The sequence below is a fragment of the Neltuma alba genome, unplaced genomic scaffold (genome assembly GCF_004799145.2).
Source record: "Neltuma alba isolate B1F8T4 unplaced genomic scaffold, ASM479914v2 tig00011850_pilon, whole genome shotgun sequence".
Classification (NCBI taxonomy): Eukaryota; Viridiplantae; Streptophyta; class Magnoliopsida; order Fabales; family Fabaceae; genus Neltuma; species Neltuma alba.
Genome location: NW_021636455.1, coordinates 376,625 through 389,920, shown reverse-complemented (window position 1 = coordinate 389,920; position 13,296 = coordinate 376,625). Strand labels below are relative to the sequence as shown.

Sequence of the window (13,296 nt, the reverse complement as noted above, 5' to 3'; positions counted from 1 at the left end):
GGTTAAATTGTATTAAAAAAAAGTCATAATTCTTTATTGATAATATCAGGGCTAGTTCCTCCTTCCCCACTATAATATGAATCACTTCAACTGATTTATTAATATAAAAAAAACAGTAGTTAATTCATTAAATATGTTTTAAATTGAAATATTTTTTCCCAACATTAAGGTTGTGAAGTAAAGAGAAAAATGTAAAGTGAGTGTTAATTATAAAGACAAAATTGATAAATAAGTATTAGGAAAATTACAATTAGATCCCACCTAAGGGAATTAAATACAAAAAAGTCGCTTAAAATTATAAAATTATTTTAAAGTCTCAAGGGACTTTATTGCAATAAATTTTATTTGTTTAATTACCAAATTATCTTTTTTTTTTAAGTTTGCATTAACAACTGAAAGAGCAGTGGTTGACAACTTAAGATGCAGAGATTGACAATTATCATGACAGGTACTGACAATTCATGCATTATATCTTGTGATGTACTGGAAAATGTGTTGTCGATACTTGTCGTGATAATTGTCAATCTTTGCACCTTAAGTTGTCAACAATTGCTCTTTCAGTTGTCAATGCAAACTTTAAAAAAATGAGTAATTTGGTAATTAAACAAATAAAATTTATTGCAAAACAGTCTCATGAGACTTCAAAATAATTTCATGATTTTAAAAGATTTTTTTGTATTTAATATTCTTGGATGGGACTAATTGTAATTTTCCCATAAGTATTTAGGATGAAGCCATTTCTTACCCTTTAATACACAATAATTTGTAAATAATAAGTTATTTTTGTAGCAATTGAGATTTAGTAACCTCGGGATTCTCCTTTTTTAAAAGAATAATTATTGTCTATCATTTATAAAATTATTATTTCATACTTGTTTTATACATATTTGTTTTATATACCACTTTTAGTCTTTAATATAAGAGCTCATTTGAATTTTATTTTAGTTGTGATTATAAAACATTAATTCACTTTGTCTCTCATACTTATCTATTTTTTTTCAAAATAGTCCTTGTAATAATGATTGTTTTAACCAATATACTTGATTAGTAAAAATATTTTAGAAAAAATAATATTCATTTATTACAAATAACTAATTTAACTATTTTTTTAACTTATTTAAATTAGTCAACTAACTATTATATTAAAAATAAAAAATAATACTCATCCGGTCCTTATTATAAGACCCAATTTGACTTTTTATTTGGTCCTAATTATAAGATCCAATCCATTTTGTCTCTTATATTTATGCATTTTTTTCCACGATAATCCTTCTAATAATGATAGTTTTAGCCAATATACTTAATTAGCAAGGATATTTTAGGAATGACAACACTTATTTATTATAAATAACCAACTTAACTTACTTCTTTAATCTCCTCAAATAAGTCAATTGGGTCTTATAATTAGGACCGGAGGAGTATATCATAAAGTTATTTTTAGAATGATGATTTTATTCCCTACCCGAGCTACTAGGCGGGGCGGGGTACGGTGCAATTAACCCATTTTATTTTGCGGTTTTATTGATTTGGATGTCTGGTGAATTTTTCCTACCTGAGAAAGATAAAGATTACTTAAAGAAGCGGTCTCCAAAAAAATACTACAGGAATCTGAACCTAAAGCAAACCTCTGGAGAATCTTGAATCGAAGAGGAAGAGGTTTTAGAATTGCCCTGGCTTGCGAGCTTCCCATCGATGGCTGGCGTATCCCTCCAGTGCGGTGACTGTGGAGCGCTATTGAGGTCCGTACAAGAAGCTCAGGAGCACGCAGAGCTCACCTCCCACTCCAACTTCTCCGAATCGACTGAAGCTGTTCTCAACCTTGTTTGCACCACTTGTGGCAAGCCATGCCGATCCAAGACCGTATTGACTTTAAAAGATCCTTTCTTTTTAGAGCTAGAGATCGGAATATATGATTTTTGATCCTGGATTCTGGTTATGGGAACACATGCAATTCCAAGTCCGTCTAAACTTTGCATTTTAAGATATTGGAAAACTAGGTCTCGCGGCCCGAAAATTATTTAGCGCCACGAGCGAATATGAAATTCCGCTTCGCGTGAAGCAATGGTGCCACATGTCACAAGAAAAATATTACATAATTAAAACTCTTTATCTTTGATGAGATTAGTGAGGGAAGCCTCAATTACCTGGGTCTTGGAATTAAATGAAGTCTTAACTCTTGCTGCTGCAGTTTTAAATCATTCCAAAATTATCTGAATATATATATCTGGTAGGTGGTGACTGAAAGGGCTCAAACAAGATGGGAGATGAATATACTGTATAATGGGTAAATCTGCAGAGAGCAAATGAATTGATTTTTTCCTTTTATTTCATTTTTTTAATGTCAGTCTGAAGAAAAGAAACTTGATTCCTGGGCGTAGTGACTTTGAGATCTTGACAAAACAAACATTGAAGTAAAGGTGTTAGCGCTGCTTCAAATGTATGTTATCATTCATCACTACTGGCATGACTCATTCTATGTTCTTTCGCAATTTCTTTGGTAATATAGGAGAGTGATTTGCATGCAAAAAGAACTGGGCATAGTGAATTTGCTGATAAGACATCTGAGGCGGCGAAACCAATAAGTTTGGAGGCTCCAAAGGTGGATGCAATGTCTAACGAGGTTGTCACTGCAACCAATGACCAATCTGATGGTACTTTTCCACAGCCTAGTGTTTGTTTTCTCAAGATCATCTCAGTTTGGACGTAAATTGCTGAATTCTGTTGCGTGTATGGTTTTCTATTCCTACAACAATCCTGTGGGAAGTGGGAACAAATTATCTTCATGTAACAAAAATTGTTCTTCATTACTTGCTCTTGCTTCTTTTGTGTGACTTTTTCTCATCAAGATTGCTTCCAATGAATCATTCATTCTGCGGTTTGTAGCATTTTAACCTTCCTCTTTCGGCAATTGGAATAAAATAATATATTCTGACATTTGTTTTTCGACCACATGCAACTGATGTCAATTCTTTTTCTTCCTCTCATATAATTTTCATTGTAAAATACAGAAATGGTTGTTCCTGAGGTTGACAAAAAGGTGCTTGTGGAACTTGAATCAATGGGTTTTTCAACTGCGCGTGCGACACGTGCACTTCATTATTCTGGTGAGCTTACATGCTATCCTTTCCTCTAAACCATTGGTTCACAATGTCATTCATTAGGGTGATGAAGATAGTATCTTGCCCTGATCTGATCTTCTACTTGATCACATTATTTTATTTTGGTCGGAAAATTCTTCTTTTGATTGGTATGAATGACATGTATTTTGAGTATCAATATTGGCACGGATGTATGATTGGACATTATGTTGGAGCCAGTTTGTTGTGTCTTCCAGAAATCAATCATACTGAAATTTTTCCCACCTGAAGGAACCATGCTTCATAAGACATTTATGAAATTTGCTTAAGCCAAGATACCTATGGATCCAGGATGAGAGGGACTTGTGAGTATAATTTCGTTTTCTGACAATTCATCTTCAGAAAACCATTAGATGCAAATCATAGTTATCCTATTTATGTTTCATGCAGTCAATCAGGATTTAGCATATGTGTAATATTCAGTCAATTTTTAGAGTCTTTCTATGATCTGGATGTTGATATTATTAAATCTCTGGACTTTAGAGTTTGTCTCTTCTCATCGGCAGGTAACACTAGCCTTGAGGCTGCTGTGAATTGGGTAGTAGAGCATGAGAATGACCCTGCCATAGATCAGATGCCCTTGGTACGTTTTAGTTTAAAAATTTGCATGGTACTTATTGTGCTTGCAAGCGTGTTTCTCGTTAACATTAATATATACATATATAGTACTAAGACTTGTTCATGTTTATATTTATATACAACTTGTTTATGTGTAAGTTGTGCATTTAAGTTGCAATCTCTAGCTTCTCATCTGCTTGTTTGCATAGGTACCTGCAAACACCAAAGTTGAGGCTCCTAAACCTTCTCTTACACCAGAACAACTGAAAGCTAAACAGCAGGAACTCAGGTATGAAATTAAATATCAGGTCGACTTGCTTGCCATTACCTTAGGAAATGAATAAAAAAACTTCCGTTGGTTGTTCTTATTTTATCAGTTATAACACTGTGAACTGGCCGCCATGTCACCCTGTTGTGTAATGTCTGTCAGTCTCTGGATTATCATGTCTCATATCTTGTTTATTTTAAAAGTCCAGACAATGGAAAGGGAAATTTTCTATCAACCATCCCTTCTTTCTCCTTCCTTTTTTCTTTCAATTCCTTCCCTTCCTTTCTCCTCCCAACTCTCAAAACATATTCTTGTATTATATCATATTGTTGAGGCCTTTTGTTGCTTGCTAGTATCCTTTTTGTGGAATTATTTCTTGGCTTTGCTAAGCTATTTGTATGAAAACTTGAGTTGGGTGAGCACTAAAATCTATTAATTATAATCTGTCTAGTTTTGTATGCGTGAACACTTGCTTGCATATACGTGTTTATCTATCTTGGGAGCGGAATAGATATAGTTGCTGATGCTCGTACATCCAATAGCCTTGAAATCTGGCCTTTATCTTTCTTCAAGGAACTATGATTTGCACCTAGTAATTTTAAATCCAAGATGTTTTTCTTGATTTGCATTTAGTCTATTGAAATGTTTACTTTCGTAATAATCTTAAGGGAGAGGGCTCGCAAGAAGAAAGAAGAGGAAGAGAAGAAAATGGAGAGAGAAAAAGAAAAGGTACTGTGCTGTTTCATCTTTCCTTTTCTCTTATTGCCGGCTGGCTTTCATTATTAATAAATCTGGCTATTTTAATTGTTTACTCTGTAAAAATTTTATGGATGCGGGCAGAATTGATGCATACTACCCTAACTGATAACTTTTCATTAGATTTTTTCCTGTTCTATCTATATCAGTAATGATGAGCTATCATGTCTGTCATGCATGGATTCCTAGCTTTTTATATACTTGAATGAAATTTTTTGTTGTCAAAATGTGAAAAATTATTCTCTTGCAGGCCAAGGTATTTTCATATCTTAATTTTTGAGTGACAGGCCTGAAATCTAGCTGACTTTTGACTAACCCTGCCTTTGCCAAAATAGAATTATTGTCTCTTTCAAATTTTGTGGTTGATGCATAATCTCTGAAATACTACTCTTTGAAGATTACTTGTTAAGTATTTGACTTTGACCGCTATAAGGAGGTTGTTGAAATTCATGGTTAAAACAATTATATAGTTAATGGGAGGGCTTTCCCACTGGTATGCTTGCACGCACAAAGTCGCAATGTGCATCGCCATTCTTATTATTTAAACTAAACTGGATGAATCTGAATACAACAGATAATTGTCACAGAGGAAGACCACTTCTAAGATTATAATAGGGATAACTACAAGACTCCTAGATTGTGATATATTCCCTAACTTGAATGTCATAATATAAGCCCAAAAAATCTCATAATTACCTCAAACTATCTTTTATCCCTTGGCATTTCCTCTTTATTTGCACGAATTGGTCTTGAATAATTGATAGACTTTCCAACACGTCCTTTAATAATCTTAGAAAAATGAAAGGAAAAAAAATGGGAAACTAAGCCATCAACTTAATTTTACTGAGGCTACTTAAGATAGACGAGATGATGCTTGAATGACTGCCTGGTTGGCTGAAAACATGCTGTCAAGCTTTCAGAGGAAGAAGGATAAATTGATAAAAACCTGCCTACTGTAAAATAAATCAAGTCAACTGAGAACTGCCTTCAGATTCTCTGAATGCACTCCTAATTAGTGATTCCTGAGCAGCGACCTAGACTATAGAGTCTTTTAATATTTCCAACATGCCTTGTCAAGCAAAAGCATTTGAGCTTAAGATATGGACAAAGCACGTGTCCACGTTGTAACTTGTTCTGAACTTTCACTTTGACTGTTAAGAATGGGGCACGCTTGTTTAGGAGGGCTCATATTGGAGGATACCATGTCAAGGTCATTTAGACTCAAGCTGTTAAGACTGGTGATTAGTATTATCTCTATCAAACTCCTTGAAAATATTTGTTATAAATATATCTTCGTTAATGACTAATGAGTGGCCCTCTTCTGCCAATCATATTCCAACAGCAAATATTTCTTTGTTTATCCTCTTGAAGAATGTCTCCGCCCCAATTTATGCCATGCTGTGGTTGGACTAGTATATAACATCAGATTACAACAATTCTAGGTGAATATTTTCTTAAGCTTTTTTCCTTATGTGATATGTTTCCTTATTCTTTATTCTTTATTCAGGAGAGAATTCGTATAGGAAAGGAGTTACTGGAAGCAAAAAGAATTGAAGAGGAGAATGAGAGAAAACGGTCTGGCTTCTCTTGAATATCTACAATCAAGTATTGCATTTTAGCCCCCTTTTATCAAGCTTTTGCAAATTTGTTGCCTTTTGCAGGCTGCTGGCTCTACGAAAAGCTGAGAAAGAGGAAGAGAGAAGGGCTAGAGAGAAAATCAGGCAGAAATTGGAGGAAGACAAGGTCTGTGTTTTTAATTGTTTTATTATTTTTAGTACCACCTTTTTCTTAGAAAGCTATTAGAAAATTATAGCATATATCTAACTTCAAATTTGAGTTCACACCTTTTTAACGCATCTTTCTACATTTTTATTGGAAGACTTGAAGTGTACATTGAGAACTGGCATGGCAATCGGAAAATTAAAAAAATTTGTAATTGGCAGACTTCTGTATAACATCATTTTGTTACTATATTGTGACAGGCTGAAAGAAGGCGAAGACTTGGATTACCTCCTGAAGAACCATCGGCTCCCAAACCATCAAATGTCGTGGAGGAGAAAAAGGTATGAGCCTATCTGCCGTATAACAGTAGTTTTTCTCTTTTAAGAATTTAAAAAAAAAAAAGGATGTATTGATTTTAAACCTTGAAATTTCTATACTCAGAGTTCATTGCCAGTTCGGCCTGCCACAAAAGCTGAGCAAATGAGAGAGTGCCTGCGCACTCTCAAGCAGAACCACAAGGTACATTCATATGTGACTTACGATTTATGATACGTTTATGTGCAAAATGCAAACATGTGGAGCTTAACATCCCCAACAAGCTTTGCCTTCCTAAGCTAAGGTTTTTTCTTATCTAAATGCTTATTGCAATTCACTGAATCATTATGGACCATGTTTTTCAAGAAATATACGGCCGGATTGACTGTCATGTCCAATATTCTGATGTTATTACAGGAATAATTTTCCCACAGTTAATATATAGCTAATAAAGAAACGTGCCCTCTTAGTATTTCTAGCAACCATATTTAACCACGTTGCATGGTCAAAAACTAAAATGATTCCATGAGTTTTTCAATTAGATTATAGGAATGCAGTTCCCCCCCCCCCTAAAGGTTTAATGATGGCCCACAGTTTGTTGAAATCATTTTTTGAACCGCACGCAACACATAACCATTTTCTTGAACTTTCTAGTGCTTTCATTTTAATCATATTATGCGGCCCTGCGATTATATCATGTCCACTGCAATTTGCGGTATAATATGATTGTTTTTTTTTTCCCCAAAAGTATCATGATGCATGATGATATGTTAACATTTTATTGCCTGTTCTGTGATAACTTTAGTGGGCCCTCTGCATAGAGTTTGAGATGGATAACACTACTCCCAACTGTAACTAGTGCAACTCCCTAAACGTTTTCTGTTTTTATATCTTATAGTCATATTTTTTATATCTTCTGACCAATTATTAGGACACATTTATACTACATAATTATTTATGCTTGAATTAGGATGATGATGCAAGAGTAAAGAGAGCATTCCAGACACTACTAACTTATGTGGGGAATGTTGCCAAAAGTCCCGACGAGGAAAAATTTAGAAGAATAAGACTTAGCAACCAAACTTTTCAGGTAAGTAACTTTACGGGCATCTTGAGCAAATTTTATTTAGGTCTAGCTTGAGTTATACGTTCATGGAAAAAAAAAAATTAAGTGTATTTCTACCAAAAAAAATAATAGAATGGTGTAGGCTTCAACTTACGATGCCGTGTGTGGGATGGTTCCCTACTCTGTTAAAGCTCAAACATTGTGAGATCTTTCTTGTTTATAGTGTAAAAGCAGGATGATGCATGCATATACGATCCAGGACTTGCGTGCATCTGGATCGTTAAAAGAGAAACTGTTGTGAAATCATGTCATACTCAGTAAAGGCCTGCGTAATAGAGAAGTCAAAATATTTGCTTGCGGCATAGATGAGCATGTTCTTGCTATAATTTGCTAGTTAGTAATGTTCATTCCTTGACTCGAACAGGAAAGAGTTGGTGCCTTGAAAGGGGGAATTGATTTCCTGGAAATTTGTGGGTTTGAGAAAATCGAAGGGGGAGAGTTTCTGTTTTTGCCTCGGGACAAGGTTGACAAGGCAGTCCTCAATTCTGCTGGGTCCGAACTCGACTCTGCAATCAAAAATCCCTTTTTTGGAGTTCTTTAGTCCATATCTTACAGACAACTGTAATATCGTTACTCTAGGCTGGAAACTCAGCTTTTGATGTTTCGAGATAGAGGAGAATTCTGACTTCTTTGAAACTTCTGCCCGTGGTTTTATGTTTGATTCTCAGGCACGTACTGAAACTTATCCTTCCCTTTGTAACAAGAAATTTCGAGAGAAATGCGGATATGTACACACATTTTTCCATTTGTGCAAAGCACTTGTTATTACAAAGCCATGTTTCATAACGATTTTTTGGCTTGGATTACTTGCAATCATTTTGTGGTCTACCGAAGTCCTGATCAATTCATATTTGTCAGCCTCCTGCTAGTTTACCAGTAATCTTGACATGAACACTCACCGCCTTCGAAATGATGAAAGCGATATGCGTCTCTCACTATGATCACCCGATCTGATATCTTGGAGACATGCTTAATCCAGTTGTGGCAATCACCACAAACGCGAAGATTCTTAAAAACACGCACAGGACTGGAGCTGGACAAGCAAAGCAATCCAAAAGCAATTGCCAGTTTCTCGCTGTGAATAATTTGCGTTGGGTCTTTCTGCTCTCGCTCTGCATCACTCAAAAGGCTATTTCTCTGTGGCTCATAACCATTGTCAGCTGCCCGCTCATCAAGATCTCTGAGACGAGCATAAATCTTATCTACAAGTGGATGAAGCTGATCACCAGCAAAAAATGCATGAATTGAGTTATTAACTTCTATCCAGCTACGCCCAGGCTCTTTCTTAACACCTCTATCTTTCATCATTTGCCTTGCCCGGTCCCTGCAACCCCATTTCCCAGTTATTGCGTACATATTTGATAATAGAACATAGGTTGCCGAATCTTCAGGTGCTAGTTCCAAAAGATGGCGCGCTGCAAACTCTCCAATGTCAATATTCTTATGAATAGTGCAAGCACTTAAAAGAGTCCTCCAAATCATTGCGTCTGGTTGAATTGGCATCGTCTCTATAAATCTTTTTGCACGACTTAAAAGACGTGCCCGACCAAGAAGATCTACGACACAAGCATAATGTTCAGGTTTAGGCACCAAGTTGTGCGCTTCAATAATTGATTCGAAGTATCTAATTCCCTCATCTACCAAGCCCACGTGGCTGCAAGCCGATAATACTCCCACAAAGGTTACATGATTTGGCATGACACCAAGCTGTTTCATATCCTCAAAAAGACTAAGTGCTTCATATCCAAGACCATGTTGAGAATATCCTGTAATCATGGAATTCCAAGAAACTTCATTCTTTTCAGGCATTTCAAAGAATTGCCTTTTGGCATCATTGATGTTACCGCACTTTGCGTATAACGAGATCAAAGCATTAGAAACCTCAATTTCTGAATCATAACCAGTTTTTTTAATCATAGCATGAATCTGCACCCCTACTTTTATGTTTGCCATATTGGCAGCAGCGCTAACTGCAGAGCCAAATGTGAAGAAATTGATTTCTACCTCAGATTGATGCATTTTAGCAAATAGACTCAGTGCATCCTCAAAATGTTCACTTTGAGCGAAGCCCGATACCAATGAGTTCCATGATACATTATTTTTATCAAATATTTTTTCGAAAGCTAAGTATGCTTCACGTACTTTCCCATTCCTAGCATAAAGAGTAACAAGTGCATTACCAACTGAAAGATCATTCGAGTAACCAGAGATGCATGATTGAGCATGAATCTGCCGTCCGAGATCAAGTGCTTGAATGCCAGCGCATGCGCTGATTGCACTAGCAAATCCTATGTTATCAGATTGGATCCCTCTATCTTGCATTTCTTTGAAGAGCTTAAGAGCGTTGGTATGCATATCATTTTGTGCATACCCAGCAATCATGGCTGTCCAAGAAACCACATCATCTTCTTTGAGTCTTCGTAGGATTTTCAGAGCAGTATCTAGCTTCCCATGCTTAGCATACATATCAATAAGCACACTAGAGACATACACATTGAACTGAAAGCCAGTTTTTAATGCTTGAGTATGAATCTGTTCTCCCAGATCAAGCGCCCCCAAAGAAGTGCATGTTCTTAAAATGCTTGGATAAGTAAATTGATTAGGTTCAATGCCTTTTATCAGCAGTTGTCTAAATATGTCAAATGACTCATTTAGATTATCAAGTTGGCCATAAGCCACGAGCATCATGTTCCACAGCACCACATTTTCAGTTTCTGATGTGAGGAAAAATTCATGGGCAGTCTCAATATCCGAGCATTTTACATAAAGATCAACTAATGAACCCTCCAAGATTATGTCTGAAGACATTCCTGCTTTAACTGCAAATGAATGAAGTTGTCTCCCCTTGAGCAGATCCCCAACTGATGCACATGCACTTAAAAGACATGCAACTGTTACACAATCTGGTTTAAGGCAATCATGATACATTTTTTTAAACAACTCTAAAGCTCTGTCACTGTATCCTTGCTGAGCTAGACCTGAGATAAGTGAGTTATATGAAACCCGATCCCTGTGAAACATATCATCAAAAACCTGTTCTGCAGATATCAAATTTCCCTTGCGAGAATACAATGAAACAAGAGCATTGCAAACATACATTTCAGAAGAAAGCCCCATCTTGACAGCCAGACCATGGACCTGCTCTCCGAACTTGAATAGTTCTATTTTGGTACAAGCACTTAGCACACTTGAAAGTGTATAAGGAGTGGGGAAGATTCCTGAACTATGCATCTGGGTGTATAGAAGAATGGCTTCTTCTTCAAACTTGTTTTGAGATAAACCAGATATCATAGCCACCCAAGAGACGCTGTCCCTTGTTTGTAAATTATCAAAGACTTTCTTGGCAGAATTCACAAAACCATTTTTGAAGTAAATTTCAATCAAAGGGTTACATATCAGGGTGCTTGTTTCAAAACCATGAGTTATGATCCTAGCATGTAATAGCTCCACATAACTGAGAGGAACATCATTACCACCACATGCCCTCAAAACCCCTGCAAAAGTTTTCTCATCAGGTTTAACCATTTCATCTATCATTGCCCGAAAAAGACCTGGAACCAGATTGCTTAACTTCTTGGTGACAGATCCTCTAATCAATTTATTCCAGCATGACACAGCTCTAGTCGGCATATCGTCAAAAACCTTGATTGCGCCATTTAAATCATCAAAAGAAATGTACACATCCATGAGTTGATCACACAAGCTCTGTTCTGCATAAAAGCCCAATTTTAAAATCTTCCCATGAAGCCTCCAGGAATCCATACGAGACCCAGAGTTTAGACACCCTTGCAGCAACCATAAATAGGTTTGACAATTAGCTCGAATTCCACGATCTTCCATAAGAAGTAAGAAATCAATATCCTTTGTTTCCCTTTCATTTTGTTGCCCAGGAAGTTCATCGTAAGGATAAGAAAGCGCAGTGTTACTGACAGCTGCCAAACTAAATCTCCTCACATTTCCACATGTGAACTTAAAATCAAGGGAAAGAGAGGAACTTAAGCCTTAAGAATCTCATAAATAACCAAAAACCAAAGCCAATGAATCGTTTAGCGTACATTACCTTGAGTTTCTTTCTGTTGAGCTTCGCGCAAATTTGAGGCCCAAATTTGCACGGGAAAGGACTGAACTTGGAACTTAAGAAGAATCTGTGAATAGAAAGGGGCGTGGGACGCATAAAATGCTGAGGCAACATGTAATGCGAACACGGTTTGGTGCTTTCACAAACATGAAAGCAGACTTCCGGTCCTTCCAAGAGGCATTCGAAGTCTCGGTGTCCCGCCATATCTCATCCACAAAAAGTCACGAGACATCTCTGTAGCAACACCGGTATCCTCGACAACAGCGTAACTCATCCAAATCAGATAGTCTGAGAATGAACAGGAAGGGGTCGCAGTGCAAAGCCAGAAGGAGGAATTAGGAAGTGTTTTGGGGTAACCCAGAAATACCTTATCGTAAATTTTTTATAAATCAGAAAAGAAATTTCTATATATTTATTTTATAAAAATATTTTTAAAATATGATTTTATTAATTTATTCCTAACCAAAGCCTCTTTTAACGCGAGACCTCGACGCGCAATCTCCCCAGAGGTTTTGGTCCACTTAGCCGAAACGACACCGTCTCTGTCTCCGCAGCTGCGCCGTTCTACCGTTATGTTCAACAAATTGAGAGTATGATCAGCAGGGGTTAATGAGAACGATGTCGTGCACTTCCCTTTCAAAATACGATTATTACATTAACATATTAATTATATTATTAAATTTTTGTGTTATTAGTACTTTAAATAAATTAATTTAAAGAAGTAAATAAGGGTATAACCGTATAAGAAAATTTTTTAATAAATATTAATTTGAACTCTTAAAAGACACACACATATATATAAAGCAAAATAAAAAAATCCGCCAAAGTGCATGCATATACGTGGGAAAGATGGTAATTTGATTGTCTATAATTTATAAATTATAAACCTATCAAACACGAAAGGCAATTTAACAAGTTGTTTGCTCTTTTTCTTTTTTGGCCTGGAAACAATTTGTTTGCTTGTTGCGGCCTGGGAATTGAAGTTTTTATTTATTGATGAGATTATTAAAAGGGTAGCATGTATGATCTGAAGCGAAGAGCATGCGGCTCCAAATAGATTAGGTGAGGAATTTGAATTTGGCTGTGCATTATTAAAAAAAAAAAAGAAATCAAGAAACGCGGTCTTTGCGCTTCACAAAAAGTTCGGTTGATTGACATTTTTCATGTTATCATGGATATGTATTAATTAATATCGACTTTAAACATGTATGTTAAAAAAGACCGTGATGATTCAATTTAAATGAAGACTTGATTCTCTAAAAAGAAAAATCCTTATTATGAGACCAGATCAGCGATGCTTGAAAAAAGGAAAACAGATTTTTATAACAAAATTACA

At 36.0% G+C, this 13,296-nt stretch overlaps 2 protein-coding genes across 4 annotated transcripts; one reads left to right on the top strand and one right to left on the bottom strand.

The window, feature by feature from the left end:
* Positions 1-1,608: 1,608 nt before the first annotated feature.
* Positions 1,609-8,654, top strand: LOC114718449 (UBX domain-containing protein 1). 2 transcript variants are annotated; one of them, XM_028903760.1, is made up of 12 exons: positions 1,609-1,860; positions 2,507-2,651; positions 3,009-3,104; positions 3,644-3,720; positions 3,905-3,984; positions 4,632-4,692; positions 6,227-6,294; positions 6,381-6,462; positions 6,702-6,782; positions 6,883-6,960; positions 7,727-7,846; positions 8,247-8,654. In XM_028903760.1, exons 1-12 carry the CDS (start codon positions 1,693-1,695, stop codon positions 8,421-8,423), a joined length of 1,233 nt encoding a protein of 410 aa, XP_028759593.1. In that variant the 5' UTR covers positions 1,609-1,692; the 3' UTR covers positions 8,424-8,654. The 2 variants fall into 2 exon arrangements, with proteins under 2 accessions (XP_028759593.1, XP_028759594.1); XM_028903761.1 differs by lacking the exon at positions 1,609-1,860 and adding an exon at positions 2,399-2,417.
* Positions 8,655-8,676: 22 nt separating this feature from the next.
* LOC114718447 (pentatricopeptide repeat-containing protein At4g13650) lies at positions 8,677-12,305 on the bottom strand. 2 transcript variants are annotated; one of them, XM_028903759.1, is made up of 3 exons: positions 11,943-12,305; positions 10,980-11,851; positions 8,677-10,892 (listed from the first exon to the last, which is right to left on the bottom strand). In XM_028903759.1, the coding sequence occupies exons 1-3, from the start codon at positions 12,162-12,164 to the stop codon at positions 8,753-8,755; spliced, it is 3,234 nt and encodes a 1,077-aa protein (XP_028759592.1). In that variant the 5' UTR covers positions 12,165-12,305; the 3' UTR covers positions 8,677-8,752. The 2 variants fall into 2 exon arrangements, with proteins under 2 accessions (XP_028759592.1, XP_028759591.1); XM_028903758.1 differs by having other exon boundaries at positions 8,677-11,851.
* Positions 12,306-13,296: the final 991 nt, after the last annotated feature.